Source organism: Protomyctophum bolini, assembly GCF_963924005.1.
Source record: "Protomyctophum bolini genome assembly, chromosome: 2".
Classification (NCBI taxonomy): Eukaryota; Metazoa; Chordata; class Actinopteri; order Myctophiformes; family Myctophidae; genus Protomyctophum; species Protomyctophum bolini.
The window spans coordinates 42,343,959-42,371,275 of NC_137863.1; the positions used below are offsets into that span (position 1 = coordinate 42,343,959).

Genomic DNA, 27,317 nt, shown 5'->3' on the forward strand with positions numbered 1-27,317 from the left:
TGATGAAAAACGGCGTGCTATAGTATGCCGTACGGTAGGGGCTATAGCCCATGTTCAAAAATGATGAAAAATGAGGATAACATTTTATTCAAAAATTCAAAAAACGATGGGCTATAACCCATGTTTTTTGAAATTTTGAATTTTCTTCAAATCCTCAAAAATGATGAAAAACGGCGTGCTATAGTATGCCGTACGGTAGGGGCTATAGCCGATGTTCAAAAAGGATGAAAAATGAGGATAACATTTTTTTCAAAAATTCAAAAAACAATGGGCTATAACCCATGTTTTTTGAAATTTTGAATTTTCTTCAAATCCTCAAAAATGATGAAAAACGGCGTGCTATAGTATGCCGTACGGTAGGAGCTATAGCCCATGTTCAAAAATGATGAAAAATGAGGATAACATTTTTTTCAAAAATTCAAAAAACGATGGGCTATAACCCATGTTTTTTGAAATTTTGAATTTTCTTCAAATCCTCAAAAATGATGAAAAACGGCGTGCTATAGTATGCCGTACGGTAGGGGCTATAGCCCATGTTCAAAAATGATGAAAAATGAGGATAACAGTTTTTTCAAAAATTCAAAAAACGATGGGCTATAACCCATGTTTTTTGAAATTTTGAATTTTCTTCAAATCCTCAAAAATGATGAAAAACGGCGTGCTATAGTATGCCGTACGGTAGGGGCTATAGCCGATGTTCAAAAATGATGAAAAATGAGGATAACATTTTTTTCAAAAATTCAAAAAACAATGGGCTATAACCCATGTTTTTTGAAATTTTGAATTTTCTTCAAATCCTCAAAAATGATGAAAAACGGCGTGCTATAGTATGCCATACGGTAGGGGCTATAGCCCATGTTCAAAAATGATGAAAAATGAGGATAACATTTTTTTCAAAAATTCAAAAAACGATGGGCTATAACCCATGTTTTTTGAAATTTTGAATTTTCTTCAAATCCTCAAAAATGATGAAAAACGGCGTGCTATAGTATGCCGTACGGTAGGGGCTATAGCCCATGTTCAAAAATGATGAAAAATGAGGATAACATTTTTTTCAAAAAATCAAAAAACGATGGGCTATAACCCATGTTTTTTGAAATTTTGAATTTTCTTCAAATCCTCAAAAATGATGAAAAACGGCGTGCTATAGTATGCCGTACGGTAGGGGCTATAGCCCATGTTCAAAAATGATGAAAAATGAGGATAACATTTTATTCAAAAATTCAAAAAACGATGGGCTATAACCCATGTTTTTTGAAATTTTGAATTTTCTTCAAATCCTCAAAAATGATGAAAAACGGCGTGCTATAGTATGCCGTACGGTAGGGGCTATAGCCGATGTTCAAAAAGGATGAAAAATGAGGATAACATTTTTTTCAAAAATTCAAAAAACAATGGGCTATAACCCATGTTTTTTGAAATTTTGAATTTTCTTCAAATCCTCAAAAATGATGAAAAACGGCGTGCTATAGTATGCCGTACGGTAGGAGCTATAGCCCATGTTCAAAAATGATGAAAAATGAGGATAACATTTTTTTCAAAAATTCAAAAAACGATGGGCTATAACCCATGTTTTTTGAAATTTTGAATTTTCTTCAAATCCTCAAAAATGATGAAATATGGCGTGCTATAGTATGCCGTACGGTAGGGGCTATAGCCCATGTTCAAAAATGATGAAAAATGAGGATAACATTTTTTTCAAAAATTCAAAAAACGATGGGCTATAACCCATGTTTTTTGAAATTTTGAATTTTCTTCAAATCCTCAAAAATGATGAAAAACGGCGTGCTATAGTATGCCGTACGGTAGGGGCTATAGCCCATGTTCAAAAATGATGAAAAATGAGGATAACATTTTTTTCAAAAATTCAAAAAACGATGGGCTATAACCCATGTTTTTTGAAATTTTGAATTTTCTTCAAATCCTCAAAAATGATGAAAAACGGCGTGCTATAGTATGCCGTACGGTAGGGGCTATAGCCCATGTTCAAAAATGATGAAAAATGAGGATAACATTTTTTTCAAAAATTCAAAAAACGATGGGCTATAACCCATGTTTTTTGAAATTTTGAATTTTCTTCAAATCCTCAAAAATGATGAAAAACGGCGTGCTATAGTATGCCGTACGGTAGGGGCTATAGCCCATGTTCAAAAATGAAAAATGAGGATAACATTTTTTTCAAAAATTCAAAAAACGATGGGCTATAACCCATGTTTTTTGAAATTTTGAATTTTCTTCAAATCCTCAAAAATGATGAAAAACGGCGTGCTATAGTATGCCGTACGGTAGGGGCTATAGCCCATGTTCAAAAATGATGAAAAATGAGGATAACATTTTTTTCAAAAATTCAAAAACAATGGGCTATAACCCATGTTTTTTGAAATTTTGAATTTTCTTCAAATCCTCAAAAATGATGAAAAACGGCGTGCTATAGTATGCCGTACGGTAGGGGCTATAGCCCATGTTCAAAAATGATGAAAAATGAGGATAACATTTTTTTCAAAAATTCAAAAAACGATGGGCTATAACCCATGTTTTTTTAAATTTTGAATTTTCTTCAAATCCTCAAAAATGATGAAAAACGGCGTGCTATAGTATGCCGTACGGTAGGGGCTATAGCCCATGTTCAAAAATGATGAAAAATGAGGATAACATTTTTTTCAAAAATTCAAAAAACGATGGGCTATAACCCATGTTTTTTGAAATTTTGAATTTTCTTCAAATCCTCAAAAATGATGAAAAACGGCGTGCTATAGTATGCCGTACGGTAGGGGCTATAGCCCATGTTCAAAAATGATGAAAAATGAGGATAACATTTTTTTCAAAAATTCAAAAAACGATGGGCTATAACCCATGTTTTTTGAAATTTTGAATTTTCTTCAAATCCTCAAAAATGATGAAAAACGGCGTGCTATAGTATGCCGTACGGTAGGGGCTATAGCCCATGTTCAAAAATGAAAAATGAGGATAACATTTTTTTCAAAAATTCAAAAAACGATGGGCTATAACCCATGTTTTTTGAAATTTTGAATTTTCTTCAAATCCTCAAAAATGATGAAAAACGGCGTGCTATAGTATGCCGTACGGTAGGGGCTATAGCCCATGTTCAAAAATGATGAAAAATGAGGATAACATTTTTTTCAAAAATTCAAAAACAATGGGCTATAACCCATGTTTTTTGAAATTTTGAATTTTCTTCAAATCCTCAAAAATGATGAAAAACGGCGTGCTATAGTATGCCGTACGGTAGGGGCTATAGCCCATGTTCAAAAATGATGAAAAATGAGGATAACATTTTTTTCAAAAATTCAAAAAACGATGGGCTATAACCCATGTTTTTTGAAATTTTGAATTTTCTTCAAATCCTCAAAAATGATGAAAAACGGCGTGCTATAGTATGCCGTACGGTAGGGGCTATAGCCCATGTTCAAAAATGAAAAATGAGGATAACATTTTTTTCAAAAATTCAAAAAACGATGGGCTATAACCCATGTTTTTTGAAATTTTGAATTTTCTTCAAATCCTCAAAAATGATGAAAAACGGCGTGCTATAGTATGCCGTACGGTAGGGGCTATAGCCCATGTTCAAAAATGATGAAAAATGAGGATAACATTTTTTTCAAAAATTCAAAAACAATGGGCTATAACCCATGTTTTTTGAAATTTTGAATTTTCTTCAAATCCTCAAAAATGATGAAAAACGGCGTGCTATAGTATGCCGTACGGTAGGGGCTATAGCCCATGTTCAAAAATGATGAAAAATGAGGATAACATTTTTTTCAAAAATTCAAAAACAATGGGCTATAACCCATGTTTTTTGAAATTTTGAAATTTCTTCAAATCCTCAAAAATGATGAAAAAACGGCGTGCTATAGTATGCCGTACGGTAGGGGCTATAGCCCATGTTCAAAAATGATGAAAAATGAGGATAACATTTTTTTCAAAAATTCAAAAAACGATGGGCTATAACCCATGTTTTTTGAAATTTTGAATTTTCTTCAAATCCTCAAAAATGATGAAAAACGGCGTGCTATAGTATGCCGTACGGTAGGGGCTATAGCCCATGTTCAAAAATGATGAAAAATGAGGATAACATTTTTTTCAAAAATTCAAAAAACGATGGGCTATAACCCATGTTTTTTGAAATTTTGAATTTTCTTCAAATCCTCAAAAATGATGAAAAACGGCGTGCTATAGTATGCCGTACGGTAGGGGCTATAGCCCATGTTCAAAAATGATGAAAAATGAGGATAACATTTTTTTCAAAAATTCAAAAAACGATGGGCTATAACCCATGTTTTTTGAAATTTTGAATTTTCTTCAAATCCTCAAAAATGATGAAAAACGGCGTGCTATAGTATGCCGTACGGTAGGGGCTATAGCCCATGTTCAAAAATGATGAAAAATGAGGATAACATTTTTTTCAAAAATTCAAAAACAATGGGCTATAACCCATGTTTTTTGAAATTTTGAATTTTCTTCAAATCCTCAAAAATGATGAAAAACGGCGTGCTATAGTATGCCATACGGTAGGGGCTATAGCCCATGTTCAAAAATGATGAAAAATGAGGATAACATTTTTTTCAAAAATTCAAAAAACGATGGGCTATAACCCATGTTTTTTGAAATTTTGAATTTTCTTCAAATCCTCAAAAATGATGAAAAACGGCGTGCTATAGTATGCCGTACGGTAGGGGCTATAGCCCATGTTCAAAAATGATGAAAAATGAGGATAACATTTTTTTCAAAAATTCAAAAACAATGGGCTATAACCCATGTTTTTTGAAATTTTGAAATTTCTTCAAATCCTCAAAAATGATGAAAAAACGGCGTGCTATAGTATGCCGTACGGTAGGGGCTATAGCCCATGTTCAAAAATGATGAAAAATGAGGATAACATTTTTTTCAAAAATTCAAAGAACGATGGGCTATAACCCATGTTTTTTGAAATTTTGAATTTTCTTCAAATCCTCAAAAATGATGAAAAACGGCGTGCTATAGTATGCCATACGGTAGGGGCTATAGCCCATGTTCAAAAATGATGAAAAATGAGGATAACATTTTTTTCAAAAACTCAAAAACAATGGGCTATAACCCATGTTTTTTTTAATTTTGAATTTTCTTCAAATCCTCAAAAATGATGAAAAACGGCGTGCTATAGTATGCCGTACGGTAGGGGCTATAGCCCATGTTCAAAAATGATGAAAAATGAGGATAACATTTTTTTCAAAAGTTCAAAAAATTATGGGCTATAACCCATGTTTTTTGAAATTTTGAATTTTCTTCAAATCCTCAAAAATGATGAAAAACGGCGTGCTATAGTATGGCATGAATTGAACAAAGGGCATTGTTCAATTCATCAAAACATTTAGAGACAAACAAATAGACACTTATATGTAGTTAAAGCAACAGAGTTAAGCAACAGAAACAAACAACAATGGATTCTACAGTGTAAAGACACCAATTTAATTATAAATGTCAATAAAGTTGAATATCTAATAATATCAATTTAAAATGTATTATCCAATTCAAATTTCCTTACCATTTTTAATGTTTTAGTTTTGTATTGCTATTTTTATTTGCTAATTGTAGATTGACCTACTTTTTGTTTCTGGCATTCCGCTGCTTGTTATTTTTTATTTTATTTTCATGTGAAGTACTTTGAGTTGCATTTTATGTATGACATGTGCTATATAAATAAAGTTTAATATGTGAAGTACTTTAGTTGTCAAGGATGCAGACAGAGTTGAACCCAGGAGCAAAGTCACAACAAACTAGAGTATAATAATAAAGTATTTAATAAAGAATTACGAGATATCTTACACAGGGGAATGCAGGTAGGAATCAGGCATGAATCAGAATGACATCAAAGTCAACACATGAACAGGCAGGACATCTGTGACACAGGTTATGAACTGACAATGAGTGTTTGTACTGAGTCCAGTTTTATAGTGAGCAGGTTGATTGGAGAAGTGTTCACTGCTGGGCTGATTAGGTAGTTGACAGGTGTGTAAATGGAACTGGGTGTGCTGGAATGGGATATGGGAGGCCAGTGTGGAGACTGAGGGAGAGACAGAATGTGACAGAGTTGCATTTTATGTATGAAATGTGCTATATAAATAAAGTTTACACCACTGACTGTCCCTCCATATAAAATAAAGGCGAAAGTCACAAAAGAAAATTGATCAGTTACAATTCCAGACTATGAAGAATCATTTAATAAAGGAATACTTCCAGATTCAGTTAAAGATTAGCTACAATAATTGTGATATTAAAAGTTAAATGCTCGTCATATGACATAACAGAGAGGAATGGGCCGGACCCTGCGCGCAAGGGGACAATTTACAATTTTACAATTTAGGCATTTAGCAGACGCTCTTAATCCAGAGCGACTTACATTAAGCAAGAACAAAAGCATGGGAATACATCACATAAAAGCATTTATCATAAAGTGGAAAACAGGAAACAAGAAATGGGTAATACATTTTAAATTGATATTGTAATCACAGACTATCTTCTTGGTGTCTTTGAACTATAATTTGACATTTGATTTAAACATACAAAAGGACAAAAGTGTCATCAAAGCAGGTTATTGAGCAATGCAGGGCCTCGCACCCCATATAGGTCAGCAGAAGCTGGCTAATAGTACTATTACCATCGCTTTTCGTGTTGCTTTGCTTTGTGACACTTGAGTTCATTGCATGTGAATAGGCCTAGACAGTTAAATAAATAAAACAAGAAAAATACTAAAATAGCCAATCTACAATCTGGCTCATATTACATAATTTTCACATTTTGTGCCCATATATGGAGCTGAGTGGACCTGGCCCCTTTTGTGGCCATATATGGAGCTGAGTGATTGCTGATGCAACACACTCCATATTTGGATAGCGGGACAGACACACACACAGACAGACAGACAGACATGATCTGCTAGGTCTCATAGTAAGTGCTCACTGGATTCGCAATCACTGCGTTCGCAATAATGAGAAGAACCCATTGCAGCTAATGCTAACATATGCTGCAATGTCCATGTCTATGCCAAAATGAACCAAAAATGTTCCAAATTAAAGTCGATTCCTTGGTGAGACCTGGTTGAAGCCACGGTGCCTTTCACTAATTTCCAAACGCCTTGTACGATTTAATAAAAGAATATGAAATATTCACACATAATAAGAAGAACCCATCATCATCATCATCATCCAGCAGCTAGCTAACATGCTAACAGATACTACATGTCCATAACTAAGCCAAAAATGGACAGAAATGTTCCAAATTAAAATCGTTCCCTTATTGGCCCCTGGAGAAAGCCCTGCCGCCTTTAAATATTTTCCAAACGCCTTGTACGATTTAATAAAAAAATATGAAATATTCACACATAATATTAAGAACCCATCATCATCATCATCATCCAGCAGCTAGCTAACATGCTAACAGATACTACATGTCCATAACTAAGCCAAAAATGGACAGAAATGTTCCAAATTAAAATCGTTCCCTTATTGGCCCCTGGAGAAAGCCCTGCTGCCTTTAAATATTTTCCAAACACCTTGTACGATTTATTAAAATTATGAATACCTCCATCCACCGCACACTGTAACAAGATGGCCGCCGCCGTGCTGTTTTGGAATTACTGAGAGGTAGGGGCGGGACCATGCCCCCATTGGCTCCTGGGTTGGAACCCCAGTTGGAACCAGCCAATGGTAGCCTGCACGATCCGGGCACCGGCCAATCGGTGGCCCGGAAGTTGCAACATTGTTGAAACACTTGGAACAAAAAAGAAGATGGAACTCGACCTTTTAGGTGGACAAGATTCTTTCAGACATAACAGCCAACTGTTACTTTTCAGGAAACAGGGGGAGAGAGCACCGTCTCCCGATGGTCCTCCAGCAACTTGATGTCATGACATGGGACTTGAACCGGCCAACTGTCTGTAGCATAGGCAACGGGTCAAGCGCTCCACACCATTGAGCCAAGGCACCTTTGGGCATTCAGCAGATGTCTCCTGGTGCTTTTGAGTTTTTATTTTTTATTCAAGCCTTGAAAAGTTCAAATTACTGCAGCATTGAGCTGTAGGAGGAACAGGCCTTGAACATGGATGTCAGGGTTTGAACCGGCACACTTCTACTGGGTAAACTACGGATATCATTTGACTTATCCGTTGGGCCACTGAGGCACACAATCATGGGGAATTTCTGTGCTGCTTTAAAGTTGTCCTTCTGAAAGTCAGTGTGCAAAGCAAAGTGTCACAGAGCAACATGACTAATGTGGGATTAGAACCCTGGACCTGTGGATCATAAGCACAGGCACTCATCACACTGAGCTAACTGCTGGTTACTACAACACAGCTTTACTGTGCTAGTTGATGTTAGTGTGGAATGCAAAGTGTCAGTAAAGATTTGAGTATGTCAGGGTTTGAACCGGCACACTTCTACTAGGTATACTACGGATATCATTTGACTTATCCGTTGGGCCACTGAGGCACACAATCATGGGGAATTTCTGTGCTGCTTTAACGTTGTCCTTCTGAAAGTCAGTGTGCAAAGCCAAGGATCACAGAGACAAAACATGGGCTATAACCCATCGTTTTTTTCATTTTTTCATTTTTTTCAAATCCTCAAAAATGATGAAAAACGGCGTGCTATAGTATGCCGTACGATATGGGCATGGTCCAAAATGATGAAAAACGAGGATAAATGCTAATGTTTCTCATCCTCCGCAACACTCTGCAATTTGCTAATGTTTCTCATCCTCCGCAAGACTCAAGAATTTGTGCTATTGCCATAGATAATGCAGGTTTGAATGGGGTTTTTAGGTGTAGTAGTATGTAGGACTAGTAGGACTAGAAAAGATGTCATATAATCCCATGAGGGATGGGCCACACGGTGGCATGACACTTAAATATGACACCCATTCCTGGGGGTCTGGATTTTCCGGGGACCCCCACACGGTAAATCTGTCATTTCTCAAATGATTTATCCGAAAATAATCCAAGTACAGCACAGAGCACAGTACAGAACAGTAACTACTGTATAACAATAAATATATAGTTGCACCGCTCAATTGGTGTGATTTTTGAAATGGCTGTCACCTATAGGCTATTGAAGTAAATATTATTCTCATCGTTCATTAGCATATTTATTATATTATACAATATTGATGCAGCACTGTTGGCCAGGCTTTGTTGAAATCACCTAGGCTATAGAAGTATAGGCTAAGGCTACTCTAGGTCATTGCAGCCTCAAATTGAAGTTGGCCCTAATGTCTATGTGAAGGAGGCAAGATGAGTGGTTGTTTTATGATATTAGATATACAGACTGAGAGACAGCAGGAAGAATGTGCATGACATTTAAGAACACGGTCTTGAAATCAAATTCTCTCTGTGCACAGAGGCTAACATTTGAGTAGACGGTATAGACCATATATCCTCCCAAATTGAATGGTTTGGAAAGAATTGTCCTGGTTGTCTCAAAAAACAGCAAAAAAAGCCACAGGTGATATACAGTGGGCCTATACTGTATACTGTGTGTGTGTGTGTGTGTGTGTGTGTGTGTGTGTGTGTGTGTGTGTGTGTTCCATTCATTTTACTCCAGCTGTGTTGCTTATCGACACTGTGGGACACAGACCGGCACGATTGATGTTCTTGTCTGTGATGATAGTGTAGTATAGCAAGGAGTCTGGCTTATCGATTGATTATTGCTGCCTGCAGGCACGCCCCTTTTTATTTAATTATCCCCGACTTGATGTTACGCTGTCCTTTAGGCCGTTTGCGAGCAGCCGCAGCGCCTCAATTATTTAGCGAGATGTGATAAAGCCACATATTAATCTGATATGGTGTCACAGTGATGTCTTATGATTCCTTACTGAGAACCTGTTGACCTGCCGTAACCCCCTGCCTCTGGCTGTAGTACATCAGCGTCTTTATCAGATAAATCAGCATAATCTCATTCCATTTTCCAAACTCTTCACCCGCTGACCTTTTGTTCCTCCTATGGAAGAAAATGTCTCCCCCTGTCAGGTTTTCAAGGGAAAGAGGGAGTTTTATTTTCTGGTTCCCGGAGGGAGAATCGTTTTTTTTTTTGAGCGGTGCCTATAACCGCTCCAATGACTGGCTGCGTCCGTCCGTCCGTCTGTCTGGAGTACACTAAAACCATGCTCCTCCTTCATCCAGCCTCCCAGCAGGTTCATCATCACCGACGGCAGACAGAGAGTGTGAGGTGGTCAGGAGGGCCTGCTGGCGTGCGTCGTCAGGGGGCTATGGTGGAGCGATGGACACTGGCTGCTGTGAGGAGAGACGTATCGGCAGCAGCAGGGGACGAAGGAAGGGAAGAGGAGGGGACCTCCATTCGTCGCGGCTCTGCGCGTCGCTGCTGCTGCTGCTGCTCTCGGCCCTGCTGTGCGTGGGCCAGGTGCGCTCCGACCACCAGTGCCCCGACGGCTGCCACTGCGCCTGGGACACCAACACGGTGCTCTGCTACGACGCCGGGCTGCGCGAGGTCCCCGCGGGCATACCGCCGGAGACCGTCTCGCTGCACCTGGAGCGCAACTACATCCGCTCCGTCCCGGAGGGCGCCTTCCGCGAGCTGGTGCACCTCCGCGACCTCTACCTCTCGCACAACCGCATCGACTCGCTGGCCTCGGGCGCCCTGCGCCACCTGGGCGCCGAGCTGCGCCTGCTGGACCTGTCGCACAACCAGCTGCGCCGGGCCTCGCGCGACGAGTTCGGGAGCACGCGCGCCAAGATGCGCCTCTACCACAACCCGTGGCACTGCGACTGCGCACTGCAGGTTAGTGTTGTTTTGGTTTTTTTCACTGAGGAAAACTAAATAGAAATGTTAGGGAGGGGACTAGTGGGGAAGAGATCCAGTAGAACTAAAAGACATTTTAAGTTTGGTTTACTTTTTACTTTCTCAATGGCAATAGCACAAACTTTGGCATGCTACTAGTCCTATACATACTTACACCTAGAAACCCCATTCAAACCTATTTAGGTTCGTCTTACGGTGGACATGTTTGCCTGAAAAGGAATCTTTGAAATGTTTCATAGTTTTAGAAATATAGTGCTTTCAAATTTGAGAAGTTCAAACCATCCCGGTCACGAGAATTGGTGGCAGTTTTGCAGAAGCCAAAAAGTGGAAGATCCAATCAGCGTCTGTCAATCATAGGGCTCTGATCGCAGACATGTGAATTCACACAACCGAGGCTACAAACCCCCCCTCTTTGTGCTCCACAGCACTTGACTTGACACGTTCACAATCAAGATGATTGCCACCAGCAGTGGAGATAAAAAACAAAACAACAATCAATTCTACAAGCTCGCAATCTGCTATTTTCTGCATGCAACCAATTGTAAAATCAGCCATTATGACAACATCAAGGCACAGCCAAAATACATTTCACTCGACTAAATCAACTGCAGATTTGTTGACTAAAACCTTACGATATTTAGTCGACCAAAACTAGACGAACACTAAAACATTTCAGATTACTAAAACATTGCCAACAAACCCACTGATGCACCCACAGACTTGTACGCAGATCAAAGAAACAGATTGTCCACAGGTTCAATGTCATTTTTGGTTGCATTTACTTTCCCTTCGAAGTGCAGTACGTGAGTACGTGATACTGTACATTACAAATACAAACAGGCACATCTCTTCCTTACGGCATGATCTCTGTGCTGCGCTGTCTTTCTCTCTGTCTGTCTGTCTGGTAAAAACCATTTGTCCACCAGGTGCATGCCGCTCCCCAATCACCCAGGCCTACTACTTATACCCTCTGTCAAGCAATAAGGCCTGGGGAGGCGTGCCCCTGTTGTCCAAACAAAAATTAAATTATAACTCATCAAACCAATGCAGTATAGCTACAACAATTGTGATAATAATAATAATAATAATAATAATAATAATAATAATAATAATAATAATAATAATAAAAAGTAGACATACAAACAGTGAGGATGGCTTCTGTACAACTACTGATAAACGAAAATCTAAATGTCCGCTGTCCAAATCAACGCTTTTTACTTCCGCAGGAGCTGATGGAGACGCTGAACCTGGAGCCCGAGACGGTGAACGGCATCGTGTGCGAGAGCTCGGCGCACGCCCTGGCGGAGGTGGCGGGGGGAGCGCGGTGGGCCGAGGACCCCGGGGCGGCGGCGGCGTCCCTGATGGGCGAGCACCGGGGACAGCCGCTGGTCAGGCTGCTGGACTCGGGCGTGAACTTCTGCTCGCTGCAGCGGAAGACCACGGACGTGGCCATGCTGGTGACCATGTTCGCCTGGTTCCTCATGGTCATCGTGTACGTGGTGTACTACGTGCGGCAGAACCAGGCCGAGGCCCGCCGCCACCTGGAGTACCTGAAGAGCCTGCCCAGCCCGCGCAAGTCCACGCCCACCGAGACGGACACGCTCAGCACCGGCTTCTAAAGAAAACCTCGCCTCACACCCTATAGGCTTTCCACCACCTCGGAGGAATTAAGCCTGCAGGTCTCTTGTTTCAAAAGTCTGTGTGATCCTGTCGGGAGCCGGATGATATCGTTACGTCGTGTTGTGGTATTGTTTTGTATAGTCGACAGGCAGGAACAACAGGCGGCGGCGACTTCCTTTTCCCTCTCGATAAAAGCTCTCCTGTAGCCTGTAGCTTTTATTGAGAAAAATCGGTTTGAGGGAAAAGGAAGTTGCCGCCGCCTGTTGTTCCTGCCTGTTGTCGCCTACAAAACAATACTACAACATGACGTAACGATATCATCCGCTCCCGACAGGATCATATACCCTAAATGAAATGGTGCCCAGGCTAACCGGTTTCTGAAAAGGCCGCCTGTTCGTGATCCAGGTTTTTCGGCGACGAGGTGACGACCGAAAAGGTGGTTAGTAAAAACAGGGAGACATGGCGTGGCGTGAGTGCTAGAAAACTGGACTATGAATTGGCCTTGAGCCGGCACGGTGGATCTGTGCGCTGGTACTCAAAGTATACCCAGACGTTTTACTTGAGTAAAAGTGTCAATGCTACAATGTAGAACTACTCTGTTACAAGTTAAAATGTACTTGAGTAAAAAGTATAAAAGTATTTGGTATACTTTGGTATACCAAAAGGTAAAACTACTCATTGTGCAGAATGTCCCGTTTCAAGTAACTAAGTAAATGTACTTAGTTACTTTCCACCACTGGATCTTGTGTGGACCTATTCTGGACTGTTCCACTGTTCCACCGCAAGGAGTCAGATTGGACAACGAGGCGCTGGGCGAGATAAGACCAACTGTTGCATTCCACATTGCAATATTTCATTTTTTATTTCAATATATTTTTATTTTCCAAATATTTAAATACTTGTATGATTATTTAATGTCTCCTACATGAACGAACATGAGAGGATAGAGTACGGAATGAAAGAGGGAAAGTGCGGTACATAAAAAGCTAAATGGAAAAGGATAAAACATAAAAGAGAATGTAGAAGGGGGGAAAAAGCAACAGCTTTTCCTTTCATGTTTGCAACCATGCAGCGTCCCCCCCCCAAGCCCCCCCGCCTCCCCCCTTTCATCACGACTCACCATGCTGTTTGATTTATCTTTAATTATGGCTGTCAGTCAAAAACACATGACCTATAATGAACACTTCAAATGCAATATTCATGCTTCTGTCAGGTCAAGAGGGAGGTGTGTGTGTGTGTGTGTGTGTGTGTGTGTGTGTGTGTGTGTGTGTGTGTGTGTGTGTGTGTGTGTGTGTGTCGTTTTAAGCGTGTCATGGCACTGTATGTATGTGCTCGTCGTACAGTATTAGGTTAATTCCTGGTGCTTGTGCCTACAGCCTGTGTACTGTAGTCCAGGGATACTCAAATAGATTTACCTGTGGGCCACATTACAAAAATGGCAAGGGGCCAGTAGATAAAATTACGACATTATTTCCGCAATTTCCATTTCCACAATTTCCGCAATTACCATTTCCGCAATTTCCGCAATTTCCGCAATTTCCATTTCCGCATTTCCGCAATTTCCGCAATTCCCGCAATTTCCATTTCCACCATTTCCGCAATTTCCGCAATTACAATTTCCGCAATTTCCGCAATTTCCATTTCCGCAATTTCCGCAATTTCCATTTCCAACTATTAATGGCAGCTGGGTTTCATCATTCAAATAAAATAGAATTCTGTCCGTTTAGCTATAAAATTATGTCAGGGAATAGGGATACACCGTATATGTCTTTCATTTGCATTGCATCTCCCCTCTTATTTTCGTTCGAGTAATAGTACAACTCTAATAGTATTACTTATAATAATGTAATTAAAGGTGATATAGGCAAGTTTTCAGTGTTTGTACACAGAATTGATCGAGTGTTTCCAAACAAATTAAAATCTAGCTCCACCCCCCTCCCCCCGTCATTCTATTGGCTGAGCCAGGTCACTTCAGGCTATGGGGTTGTTGTTGCTGCTGGGAGGGACGCTATGGATATTGCGCTCGTATGGCTAAATATGACATTAAAAAATTATGAATTTCTATCGATATCATAGTTACAACAATGACATTGAGTTGACATGTTTTTTTAAGGGTAACTGTAGCGTAATCACAATATCACAAGACTGACACGACGAGTCCCGCAAATGAGGAAGTAGGAAGTAGTGGAGCAGACTCACTGGCTCTCAATTCAATTATCTTTCATTTGTAATCGTGCATATAAAACATATTGCCCCTCAAATGCCCCAGCCACTACAGCATCGTTCATGTGAACTACTTTGTCCACGGTTATTCATCGCTATGATGATCAGCGACGGCTTGTCACCGTTGGCGAGCACGGGTTGAATGCAAGCTTCAAGCCGGCCGGACCACCAAACCATGCGCTATACATAGCGATTCTCATAATTTCAACAGGCTTACATATTACATCATAAACATACTATTTCACATGAACAATGGTGAAACTAAGATATGGGGATAATATTATACTTGCAAATTGCAAGTATAATATTATCCCCATATCTTAGTTTCACCAATGCGATTTCATTGCAAGTTGCAATGAAATCGCATTGCGTTTTCATTATAATACTGCTGGGTCGAACCGGGTCGAACACACAGTCACAGCCTCGCGCTGCAATTGGCTAAGACTCCGCGTCACCCCCCACACAGACCCTCCTCCCAACACGACGCTTCCGTCCCGCGACATAAACAACAGTGGATATAAACAGATACAAACACATAGAGGGAGACAAAGGGAGAGTGTATGTCTACAGGGCAGCAGCTCAGCATCAAAATATAGGGGAAGATAGAGGGAATAAGGCCACAAATATAGATAGATAAATATGTTGATTTTTGGCTGAAAACTTGCCTATATCACCTTTAAAGATAACTTCATTCAGATTGATTTATTTTTATTTCATTTTCCAGATTTCTTTTTCTTCTTTTTTTTTTCTTTTCATTGGTGGGCCAGTCATAATGGTCCCGCGGGCCTGATGTGGCCCGCGGGCCTGAGGTTGAGTATCACTGCTGTAGTCTGTTAATTGAAGTAAATTTAACACTCAATGCTATAGTTATACGAGGGTATAAACATCTTAATCATGTAAGTGTGCTCTCAGGAAGTCTGATCATTATTCACATGGGAGAAGGAGGTGAGCTATCACCCAAGCACCAGCCAGACTGAATGGAGGCCATGACAGCTTGGTGTGTGTGTATATATATACTGTACCCGGTACAGTCTCCCATGTGGAGAAATGAACACCAGATTTAGAAATGGTTGAATTATTAAGTTGCTGGTTATTGGACGTTAGATGAATATGGCCCTCTTCCCAGTGAGATATATTCACACACAGCAGCCTCCCTTTTGTAGGAATGGATACAGAAACAATTTAGCAACAATTAAGTCTTCTAAACCACCGTCCCCCTATAGTCTCGCGTGGCCAGACTGCTGCTTCTCGCAATTTTCAAATGCTGTCATTATGATCACGATTATAGCTTGCTGCTTAGCAGAAAGAATAAATACAAAAAAAGGTATTTTTGTTAACGGAAATGACAAACAGATTACTCGGATGTTGTAGTTCCAGACTGTATAGCATTCGGAGATTGTGGAATAGTTGTCTGTCTGTGTTGCGGAGGAATTGCGGAGTGTTGCGGAAAAATTGCGGAGTATTGCGGCGGAATTGCGGAGTGTTGCGGAAAAATTGCGGAGGAATTGCGGAGTGTTGCGGAAAAATTGCGGAGTGTTGCGGAGGATGAGAAAGATTAGCAAATTGCGGAGTGTTGCGGAAAAATTGCGGAGTGTTTAAAAAAAACAAAAAAGATGATGTAGCTATGTGAGACTACCGTCCCCCTAACATACAAGTAATCTAACACTCACAAAGATGTTTTAAGATTAAACTAAAAATGACGACTTGGGGTTATAACTCAATGACAATTTGCTTATACAGCAGCACAGACAAATTAACCTAGCCTGGTAAACATATAGCCCGGCATGGCCAAGACTATAATTGATTTTTTGCAATGGCAGGTTTGTCTCCCGGTCACGAAAATTGGTGGCAGTTTTGCAGAAGCCAAAAAGTGGAAAAGCCAATCAGCGTCTGTCAATCATAGGGCCCTGAGCGCAGACATGATAATGTGAATTCACACAACAGAGATGGTTTAGCCAGGCTACAAGGTACAAACCCCCCTCTCCTCCTCCACAGCACTTGACACCCTCACAATCAAGATGATTGCCACCAGCAGTGGAGATAAACAAACAAAATAACAATCAATTCACTTTTACAGTTTTCAATACACAAGTTTCAAACTATTGCAGTCCGTTATAGAAAGCAGTGAGATGTTAGTTATACCGACTGACCAATAAACATTATTGCAGCAGCTTTGTAGCACGTGCGCGCGCACGCGTGTGTGTGTGTGTGTGTGTGTGTGTGTGTGTGTGTGTGTGTATGCAATGTCCCTGATCATTGTGTGTTGCCCCGTGACAATGACAACCAGAATCATTTTCTCAGTAGCTAATGCTGAAGTTTCCAAATCATTTGAGGTTTTGCAGCAAGTGGAAAGGTTCATCCGATAAATAGGACCTGTAGTTGAACATTTATCTAGTCGAACGAAAACTTTGAGAGTGCTTTACGTAAACTGTATCGTTTTACTTGTGGTCTGTGGGCACCGTTTGGCAGACAGAGCAAAATATTGTCAGACTGAAGCTTAATTGTGCTGCGATGTATACTTCATTGTACTGTAGGTGTTGCATGCCGACAATAGCAGATCTGCAAGCCCTCACATTGTGAGAAGGACTGCTATTTCTGGCTTTGTACAATGGAGTATAGCCTACTGTAAATCAAGAGGCAAGCTGTGAATTAGAACTCATAAGATACACAATACTACTCTGGGTTACGGTAGCTACTGTAGTGAAGCTGTATAGCAACCAGATCACTATGGTAAACTGTGTTTTACAACCACATACTGTAGGTGTTGGAATAAATTATACTCTGTCCATGTCATGAGGCATTGATGTAGCGTTACATGATCTGCGAGAGTAGAATATTGGTTCAATGTTATCAGTGTTTTGCAAGCCACCAATCTGGAAGTAACACTAGCAGTTTTCTAGATTTATTTGCCTTGAGGCGACGTTCAGCTTCATTTATACTCCATCGCGTGGCAGAATGAGAATAACTGATGTGACGTGTTGTTATCTTGGCAATCAGTTCTTCTCTGCAGCCTACGCTGTCTACCACAGAGTATAAATGAGGCTTTAGTCATAGGATGTAATGTGGAAGAGTGGTTCTCCATGTGGGGAACGCAGCTAAATGAGTTAATCTAGCATCAAAATCTGTTTAACCACTTTAACGATGACTCCATTATTCATTTTAACAACACAAATCTTGTTCCCCCGTACAAGATTTTGGCACAAAATATTTTCAGATGGGGGTCCACGGCCAAATATACATATCAATTTGTGGGTGGTTGTTTTGAGAGCCTTAGCCCAGGCTGTGGGCAAGCCAAAACAAATAAGAACCAAACATGTCCTGTGTGTAGTTTTTTTTTATAAAGTATTTTTTATTGGTGATGTATTTTTGTCCTGTCGATGAGTTTTCTCTCTTGTTTGTATGTCAATATTTATCCTAACAAAAGGATTACATCATAGATTTGGAAACCAATACATTAAATAATGAATGTAAAAAGAAAAAGGAAAAATGTGGTGGGGAGTGAGAGTACAAAAAAATAAAACATGGCTCTGTTTTGTTCCTAGAAATGCTTCAACCTTTTTATTGCTAAGGTGAAGAAAGGGCAGGCAAGAAAATGAAAATGAGAAGAGAAAATAAGTAGGTACAAGGTCACAGAATGTGTTGATCATGGTCTGCGGTGATTCTACTCTACCATAATGCGTTGCACTAAACTGAAATAACTGAAAAACTATTTTACATAATACCAAAAAAACAAACAAACAAACAAACAAAAACTAGGCCTACATGATATTAACCATTTCCGCCTGCTTTTGTCCAACTTATTTATTTTTCTTGCTCGACAACAAACGAAGCGAAAACAAAATTGCGGCCCCTAATGTCATCCATTGCTCCACTGCCTCCGCTTGAGAGCTCTGAGCCGTTTCTCCCCCCTGGAAATGTATCCGGCAACCACACTGACGCTGGGCGTCTCCACATATGTCGCAGGAGTTTACCAAGTAGTTTGTTAACAGCTCTGTGGATACACAACTAAAAAAACATGAATGAAAATAAAATAAAAAAGCGACGTCACTCTGTTACTTGTTTTTGTCTTTTATTTCCAATTTACATTAATCAAAACCGTAACAAAAACAAAGTCATGATCATCGTCATCATCATCATCATCATCGTAATAATAATGCTATTATTATTAATAATAATACTATTATTAATAATAAAAAAATATACACAACCTCACGTGAATGGACACTCTGCCCCGGCAGTGGACGCTTCCCTGGCTTGTAAGGGGAGCGATGCATAGTGTGGTGACATCGCAGTGGGCAGTTCAGCCTTACAGCAGGTTCACTTCCATTAGACACACGTAGACGTGCGCGCGCGCGTTTGTGTGTGTGTTTGTGTGTGTGTGTGTGCGCGAGTGTGCGTGCGTGCGTGCGCATGCCAAGGCAGAGGGCACATCCTATGTGAGGGCACAACCAGGGTTTGGATGGGAGGAAGTGAAGTGGGGATGCCATAGCAGAAGGGGGCGGGACGGGACGTAAGTAGAGGCTGGACTTTCATGATCGGGTTTGTCACGACGACGTATTTGGCCCACGCTGGATTTGTAAACGGATTTCCCGGGGGCGGGCGGGGCGGGGGGCTTATATTATGTAGTTGCTGTGTGTGTGTGTGTGTGTGTGTGTGTGTGTGTGCGTGTGTGTGTGTTTGTGCGTGTGAGGTAGCTTTACAATATCTAAACAAATAAACAAAACAAAACAAAAATCTGAAGAAAAAAAAATCTATTCAGGACTCGTTCAAAATGGGACACGATTGAAAACAAAAACCGACGGTGTTGCGTGTTCGTGTGCAGGGAATGAAGGGGGGGGGGAGGGGGGGGGGGCATGGCGGGGAGCGCTGGGCGGGGCGGGGGGGGGGGGGGGGTGGGGACATTCATCACACTGAAATACAAAGTCCCAGTGTGTGAAATGTACTCTCCTATAGAACTGTATATATATATGTATACACACACACATATACATATATATACATATATACAAGTCCAACTACGTAACATAATTGTGTAATCCGGTTGTTTTAAAAAATACAGACTGTTTTACAACAATAGCACCATTTTTTTTACCTTTATTCATTATAATACACAGTAACTTTTCTGATATGGTGGTGGAAGAACTAGGATCACCTGCACTTACTAACTTAGACAGCTACTGGACATTTTCCTTTTTTTGGTTTCAACAAGAGATTATGTGTTCTTTAGTGGATGATAATGGTCATGTGGGAGGGGGAGGGGGAGGGGGTGCAGGACAGAAGAAGGAAGGCGTGGAAGTTGGAGGATAAGGGTCTTTTTTTTTTCTTTTTTTTTTTACATGAGCGGGCTTCTTAACTTGTCAACACACTCAAAGATTTTGACACACACACCCGGGATGCAAACCTTTAAAAACAATAAATAAATAACGCCAACGCAACTTTCTTTCTCTCTTTCTGTGCTCTTTTTTCCCCCCCTAGGTGTGTTGTTATACTTGTTCCCTTATGCTCCTCACCTTAAAATGGCTCCTTCTTCATTTGGGAAGGGTTGGGGTGGGGTGGTGGTGGTGGTGGTGGGGGGGGGGATTCTGGGAGATGATGCTGCATGGATGTCCTTGGCTTTTTAGGGGGATGATGGCGTGATTGTGAGGCAACCCTGGACACCAATCACAGATGACAAAATTTGCTGGTGCCGTTCAGTGCAGATATCCTAGGAGTACGACTTGGAAAAGCACTTTTTTTTTTTAACGTAGAAAAAAAAAAGTCTCATTTTCTTTTCTTTTTTATAAAGTGTCTTGATCTTTCCTTTTCTCTTTCTTTCTTTCTTTCTTTCTTTCTTTGTTTCTTCCTGCTTTTTTGTTTTTGGAAGTGTGGTCCTCTCTCATTTCATTTTGTTTTCTTCTCTTTTTTTCCTTTCTCCTCTATTCTTTATTGTAATTTCCTTTGCTTCAGGTTTTCATCTCTCTGAATCTCCATCTCTCGTTTTGTTTTTTTACAAGTAGCAGACGGCGCCCACGTCAACGCCAAACTCCTGGTCCGCTCCGCCGATGTCCATGGGGGCAATGTCTACAATGGGAAGACGGGAGGTCTTCTGTGATCTGTACTCGATGACTGTCTTCCCCCACTGTCCTGTGTGTCTCTATAGAGGGAGGGAGGGAGAGTGTTACGATTAAGGGTGCAACAGTTAACCCATTTTGACCTGACAGTATTCTGAAAAAGCTATGTTTCCAAAAAAAACCCCGACTAAGTCGTCAGTCATTTTTCAAAAACAGCAGACCTACAAGCTCGTAGCGCGCCACCGAGTGGCGCGCTACGAGCTCGCAGATCTAGCTATTTCTCAACAGCCAAAAGCACAACACGACGCTAACGTTGCTAATAATAATAGCTCACCGTGCAGCCGTCCTCCATGACGCTGTACGTGAAGCGGCTGTTGCCCTCGGCGCGGATCTCCACGTCGTTGGAGCCCTGCAGCAGCAGCGCCTTCTTCAGGTTGCCCTGCTGGGCGTCCAGGTAGGCGATGCTGTTCTTGCAGTGGTACGTGATGTTCTGGGACGCCTCGGTGGACAGCAGCCGCAGGAAGGTCATCTGGATGGCGGCCGTGTTGGGCGCCAGGCTGTCATCGCCGTAGCTGAACTGTATATATATATATTCAGGGGGGGGGGCGAGAGAGAGGAGGGGAAACGCAAAAGTGACTTGGACCGTCGAGGACCGCGAAAAACTGTCATTAAGACCCGGACTGATTCTATAAATGTCTTCGAAAATCACGTCTCAAAAACCTATGCTTCTATGTCAGTGGCGCTCAAACGATTTCATGTCAAATGATACGCCGATCCCAACATCTCAAAATGTTTTGTTCCCCAGAAGCAAAGATTTGAGTTAAAAACGCTCGCTGTGAAAGAACATCTTAAAGATGGAGTGCCACAATTTTTTGTATTTTTCCAGTTTTTCATGTGTCTATGAGGTGACAGTACTTCATTAGACACCCTGGAGTTGTTTTTATGTGCAATGGTGTATTCACTTTGTATTTAGGGTTTCTTCCTTGGAGGCTGAACCCTTGACAGTCAAACGGGCCAATGAAGTAAACAGTAATATAGTGACGCCACACTATCAGCCCCTCCCCTAACCCCTCCCCCTTTATCATACAACTACAGCTGTGGGTGCGGCTTCAGTTCAGGTGGATCACCACCCATCACCACCCACCAGGCAAACCAGGCATACTTAACCCATTCTGACCTGAGATCAGATTCATACGAGGTTTCCACTGGACACACACTGGTCCGATTAACCCATTCTGACCCGAGATCAGATTCTAAAAATGTCAGTCGTTCTTCGATTTTTTCAAAAAATAGCAGACCTACAAGCTCGTAGCGCGCCACTCGGTGGCACGCTATGAGCTTGTAGATCTGCTATTTTTCAATAGCTAAAGCATAACATGATGCTGACACCAAAATGGGTTCCCGTTCAGAATGGGTTAATGAACTGGTGGGCGTGTTCACATAAAAGCATGATTTTAACAAATACTGTACACTTTTTTGGAAAAAGTTATTCCCCCCTTATATTGTAATAATACCTGATGATCATGTTTTAGGGTGGAAAGAAATCATGGCACTCCATCCTTAACCCATTCTGACCGGGAACCCGTTTTGGTGTCAGCATCATGTTATGCTTTAGCTATTGAAAAACAGCAGATCTACAAGCTCATAGCGTGCCACCGAGTGGCGCGCTACGAGCTTGTAGGTCTGCTATTTTTGAAAAATCGAAGAACGACTGACATTTTTTAGAATCTGATCTCAGGTCAGAATGGGTTGATCAGACCCAGTGTGTGTCCAGTGGAAACCTCGTATGAATCTGATCTCAGGTCAGAATGGGTTAAGTTCAACGTGACACTAGAAAAGGTGAAAAAAGGTGTATTATTTAAAATGTGACTCACGTGGAACCCTCCGTTCATCGTCTCTCCGAACCAGATGTGTTTGCGGTCCTTGCTCTTGCTGGACCACCAGTTCTTGCGTGGGATGCTGGACGGCCTGGGGTAGACGCACGACTCTCCGCTCTCCATGTTACAGAAGACCTTGATGGCGTCGATGGTGCAGCCCTGGTTAGGATCGATCCAGTACTCTCCTGTATATACGGAACGATAGAGACGAGCACAGATCACAGGTCAGCTTCCAGGTGGATCTCACACGTTTGCAGGCGAACTAGACTTTTTTTTATGAAAGGGTCATTGTGTGAACCGAAGCTCACAGTCATTGCAGCTATATTTATTACCCTTCTACCCTAATTGAAAAGGGGGTGACCCGTTTATCCGTTCGTTTTAACCCCATTCTGACCCGAGATCAGATTCTAAACATGTCTTCTACATCCTGACAGTTTTCTGAAAAAGCTATGTTTCTAATGTCAGTCTTTCTTCGATTTTTCAAAAAAATAGCAGACCTACAAGCTCATAGCGCGCCACTCGGTGGCGCGCTATGAGCTTGTAGATCTGCTATTTTTCAATAGCTAAGGCATAGCATAATGCTAACACCAAAAGGGGTCCCCCGGCCCAGAACGGTGTTAAGCTATTGCGCCCACTCAAGCCAACTCACCGCTCTTCCAGTCGGGGTGGCAGAGCTTGAGGTCCCTGCAGGTGCGCGCGGGGTTCTTCTTGGAGCCCTCGGGGCTGCGGATGTTCTCGATCTGGTTGTTCAGGGACTTGAGCGTGGCGTCCACCTCTGCGTCGTGCGTCCGGAGGTTTCCTGAAGCCTGGTCGGCCCTCATGTACCTGCGAGTGGCGTGTGCGGAAAAAAGGTATTTGATATTCGATATGCAAGGTCTAACAAGCTCACAATGTGTCGCGATGCGACACACACACCTCAAAATTGCAGTAAATGTATACTTTCCGCCACTGAGTATTATGTGTGTACCTGAGAGGATCGGGGCCCTTCTCGTGCTGCGACAGGCCAGCGAAGGCAGACATGTCGATGCCAGGTCCAGGGGGTCCGGGGGGGCCGGGGGGACCAGCGTTTCCGGGGGGACCCTGTGAGCGAGAGGAGGCAAACAAACAACGGGAGGATTAGACCATGAGCGCGACACGCTGCTTTGTGATCTCACCGCTCGTTCTATCTCGAGTTCCATCTATCTCAGTTAATCTCTGGACTAAATATCATTTTACGATTTTAAGTCGACAAAATCTACAGTTAATTTAGTCGATTAAAATGTATTTTTGGCAGGCCTTGATGTTGTCATAATGGTCAGATTTTACACTTGGTTTACATGCTGAAAATAGCCGATCTACATGCTCGTAGATCTGCTATTTTCAGAGTGCAACCGAGCATGAAAGGACTTGTCTTTTAGTTCTACTGGATCTCTTCTCCACTAGTCCCTCCCTAACATTTTAGTCTAGTTTTTATTTGTTGACGGAAATTGTCATAGTTCCAAACATTGGAACTATGTTCGGCAAAACCACGCCTAGACCAGATCACACGGACGATTTTAGTAACACAGGCTTTCCTCGGAGGCGGAAAGCCATGGCCAATGTGGCCAATGTGGCCAATGGCCATTTCCAGTGGTGGAAATTAAGTAACCTGTACTTTTACTTCTATACTTCTAACTATCTACAATTTCGGGCCTTTCGAAAAATATACGAGCTTCACAATGCGTCGCGATGACATTTCAGTACTTCTTTCCACCAGTCACAAGAAGGTCAATTTGAATTGACAGCAGCACTCACAGAAGGACCAGACTCCCCAGAGCGACCGCGAGGTCCAGGCGGTCCGATGGGTCCGGGCAGGCCATTGGAGCCGTCCTTTCCAGCGGGGCCAACAGGTCCAGGTGGTCCCTATTAGGTACACACACAACCATAGAGGATTCATTAATCAATTAAGCTCTCAACAACTTCCAGGTGTGAACACAATTATCTGAATTACGTGGGAGAGGGGATTGAGAGTTGATAGAAACGTGTCGTTCATCGTGTTTAACAATAACTGCATGGATATTATATTATTCTAATATATTTTGTGTACTCACTCTTGCTCCGTTAGGTCCAGCAGGTCCGGTAGCACCCTGGTCACCAGCTTGACCCTATACGGAAACATATTAAACAAACGATGAAGATGAAATACTGAAAGAACTCATGACTACTAACTAACAGCGACACACAATTCATACATTATCAGGCATCTCGATTTTGGGATATAATATTTAAGCGACATTTCAGGTCAAAGACCTTCTTCGGGCATCTCTCTCTCTCTCTCTCAGATGCCTGAAGAAACGTTGCTTGAATAATGAAAGTGTTCAAATTGCCAGGGCAGACGGTGTGTGTGCGGGTCATTGTGTACTTTGTATAATTGATCCCTGCCTACGCACCTGCATCTCTGAGCCCATCAGGTGTGCATGAGACTTTTTTAACCGAGACCGTCTTTTTGACGCCTTTAACTACTTGGGCTCTCGTCTCTGAGATCGTCTTTTGACGCTTTTAAAAGGGTAATGGTCTGTTCATTGTGATGATCCAGTGTTAGGTACAGAGTAGAGTACTTATTCATTGTAATCCAGTATTAGGTACAGTCAGTAGAGTACTTACGGGAGGTCCAGGCAGACCCTGTAGACCGGTGAAACCTCTGTGTCCCTTCTGTCCTCTCTCGCCGTTCTCTCCGGCCTCGCCCTTGTCACCACGGGGTCCTTGGGGTCCCTGAAATGGAGAGCACGCACAGCAAAGTTGTTAGTAATTAAATAATGCTCCTAGTGTGTGTGTGTGTGTGTATGTGTGTGTGTGTGTTTTTGTTCTAAATGTGTGTATTCATTCAGAGAGACACATACAGCCATTCCTCTTGCTCCAGCAGGTCCCGAGGGTCCAGATGGGCCTTGGGCACCCTGAGGAAAAAGAAACACCCGGTTATGAAATGATAACTGAAATATGCAGAGGAAAGGATATTCCAGGCGGTATGGTTTGATTTGACTATCTAAGATTTCCGCATAATGGTAGTCTAGTCATCGGTCTACTGGCAATTGTCCCATTTTGAATTAAATTACATTTCCCCAGCCGTGTCTGCGCACCTACAATTGGCCGTGCGTCATGCGGCAATCATACACGACACGGCACCAGTTCATCCTGGATCAAATCTATTGTAGCTGTAACGTTCATCCTTTCAATTCAATGTCATTTACAATGACAACTGTGGAAGCGCTATACGAGTGGATGTGCAACACAATGCCATGTTCAATTGTAGCCATCCTGTTCCATCTGACTCTCAAAAGCCTCTCTCGGTAACTCTGATAATCTAACCTTGTCCATTGAAATAGAATGGAATAAAATATGTATTTAGAGAAAGTTTTCTGAAAAACCTGATGTTTCTATGTCAGTGGTTCTCAAATGATTTCATGTCAAGGACCCATCTCCATGGTAACGGATTGGCGCGGGGCATTTGATTGGCCCCCGCTGATCCCAGAGTTGTACTAATACTGTTTGTCAGTTATTCTTTATTTATGCCTGATGAAGGTCTGACGACCGAAACTTTGCTCAATACAATCTAAACTCAAGTGAAGACAGTGTTCTTTTCCTCTACCTCGATTCTTTCCCAGTTCCAGTTATCCGACGCACCCGTCCATTGTAGGTGTGCAGAAGGACTTTTTCTTACATGTCAAGGACCCCAAAAATGTTATGTAATCGGCCGCCGACCCCCCCCCCCCCCCCCCCTCCCCATCTGAAAAGATGTTGTTCCAGGGACCCCCCCAGAAGCAAAGATATGAGTTAAAAACATTAGCTGGGAAGGAATATAATTATATTCAAAGATCCGCACACGTTTTTCAATACTTTTCAAAAAAAGTAGCAGATCTACAAGCACCACGATGCCGAAGCGCTCTCAGTACTCACAGCCTCTCCTCTGTCTCCCTGTTTGCCAGTGGGTCCGACGGGGCCGGGCCCTCCGGAGGCGCCTGGGGCACCGGGGGCACCGAGAGGACCCGTGTTACCGCGGTCACCCTGCGAATAAGACGGGAAACAACACACAGGATGTCAGGCGTGAAAACAATGCATTTCGTTTTTTGGGCCAAACCTAACATCGTCCCCTTGATGTGATGCACCTTCCAGTTGACTAACTGCGGCTACATCGATACGCGACGGGTAGATTCACCCACAACTAAACAGATCGATCGATATATTATGAAAAAGCATAAAAAATAATTAAAAAGGTGTCACTGGGGATAAAACATCAACTAAAAACTAAAAGCTAAAAAGCCTTATGTAAGGCTTATGTACGTAGTCCAGTACATAAGCCTAGCAGAGTTAAAAGAGCCTGATTGCTGTTGGACTGCGGTTCAAAAGTGTTCTTAAACCGTTTGTTCTTAAGAACAGAACAGAGCCTTGGGACCGCTTTTCAGGTCTGCCAAGGTTCTGTGGAGAGGATGATATTTTGTGTGCATCTTTCAACAACAGAGTGAGTCTGGCCTCTCCCCCAGTAAATAAGCCTTCAGCCGCTTGGCAGAATCAACTGGTGAAGAAGCCTCGCTCAGTACTGGGGGTTGGTAAGCTTCAAAAACACACCTTCAAAAGATGTCGTCGCTGTTTGGTCAGAAACCTTGATGGGCATAAACTAAATATTTCAACTTTGAAGTTCTTTTTTTTTTTTTTTTTTGTAAATTACTGTGTGTACTTTGGCGAAGAGTGTTGGCGAAGTTGAATCCACACAAGCTCACGCGGCT

The 27,317-nt window shown here is 41.8% G+C and overlaps 2 protein-coding genes across 3 annotated transcripts in view; one reads left to right on the forward strand and one right to left on the reverse strand.

Moving 5' to 3' along the window:
• Positions 1-10,268: 10,268 nt before the first annotated feature.
• Positions 10,269-12,453, forward strand: LOC308334266 (leucine-rich repeat-containing protein 3-like; the record flags this gene model as incomplete). The annotated part of the gene is made up of 2 exons (XM_080790922.1): positions 10,269-10,787; positions 12,035-12,453. The coding sequence occupies 2 exons, from the start codon at positions 10,269-10,271 to the stop codon at positions 12,425-12,427; spliced, it is 912 nt and encodes a 303-aa protein (XP_080647048.1). The 3' UTR covers positions 12,428-12,453.
• A 6,250-nt stretch (positions 12,454-18,703) lies between these two features.
• The window catches only part of LOC308324835 (uncharacterized protein), an 80,918-nt gene continuing 72,304 nt past the window's right edge, over positions 18,704-27,317 (reverse strand). For both annotated transcript variants that reach the window (XM_080777144.1, XM_080777145.1), the window contains 10 exons: positions 26,491-26,598; positions 25,437-25,490; positions 25,201-25,308; positions 24,648-24,701; positions 24,352-24,459; positions 23,546-23,658; positions 23,228-23,403; positions 22,576-22,763; positions 21,036-21,278; positions 18,704-20,784 (listed from right to left, as the gene is read on the reverse strand). In XM_080777144.1, coding sequence (XP_080633270.1) covers positions 20,638-20,784; positions 21,036-21,278; positions 22,576-22,763; positions 23,228-23,403; positions 23,546-23,658; positions 24,352-24,459; positions 24,648-24,701; positions 25,201-25,308; positions 25,437-25,490; positions 26,491-26,598 — 1,299 coding nt within the window. In that variant the 3' untranslated portion in view covers positions 18,704-20,637. The remainder of the gene's footprint in view (positions 20,785-21,035; positions 21,279-22,575; positions 22,764-23,227; positions 23,404-23,545; positions 23,659-24,351; positions 24,460-24,647; positions 24,702-25,200; positions 25,309-25,436; positions 25,491-26,490; positions 26,599-27,317) is intronic.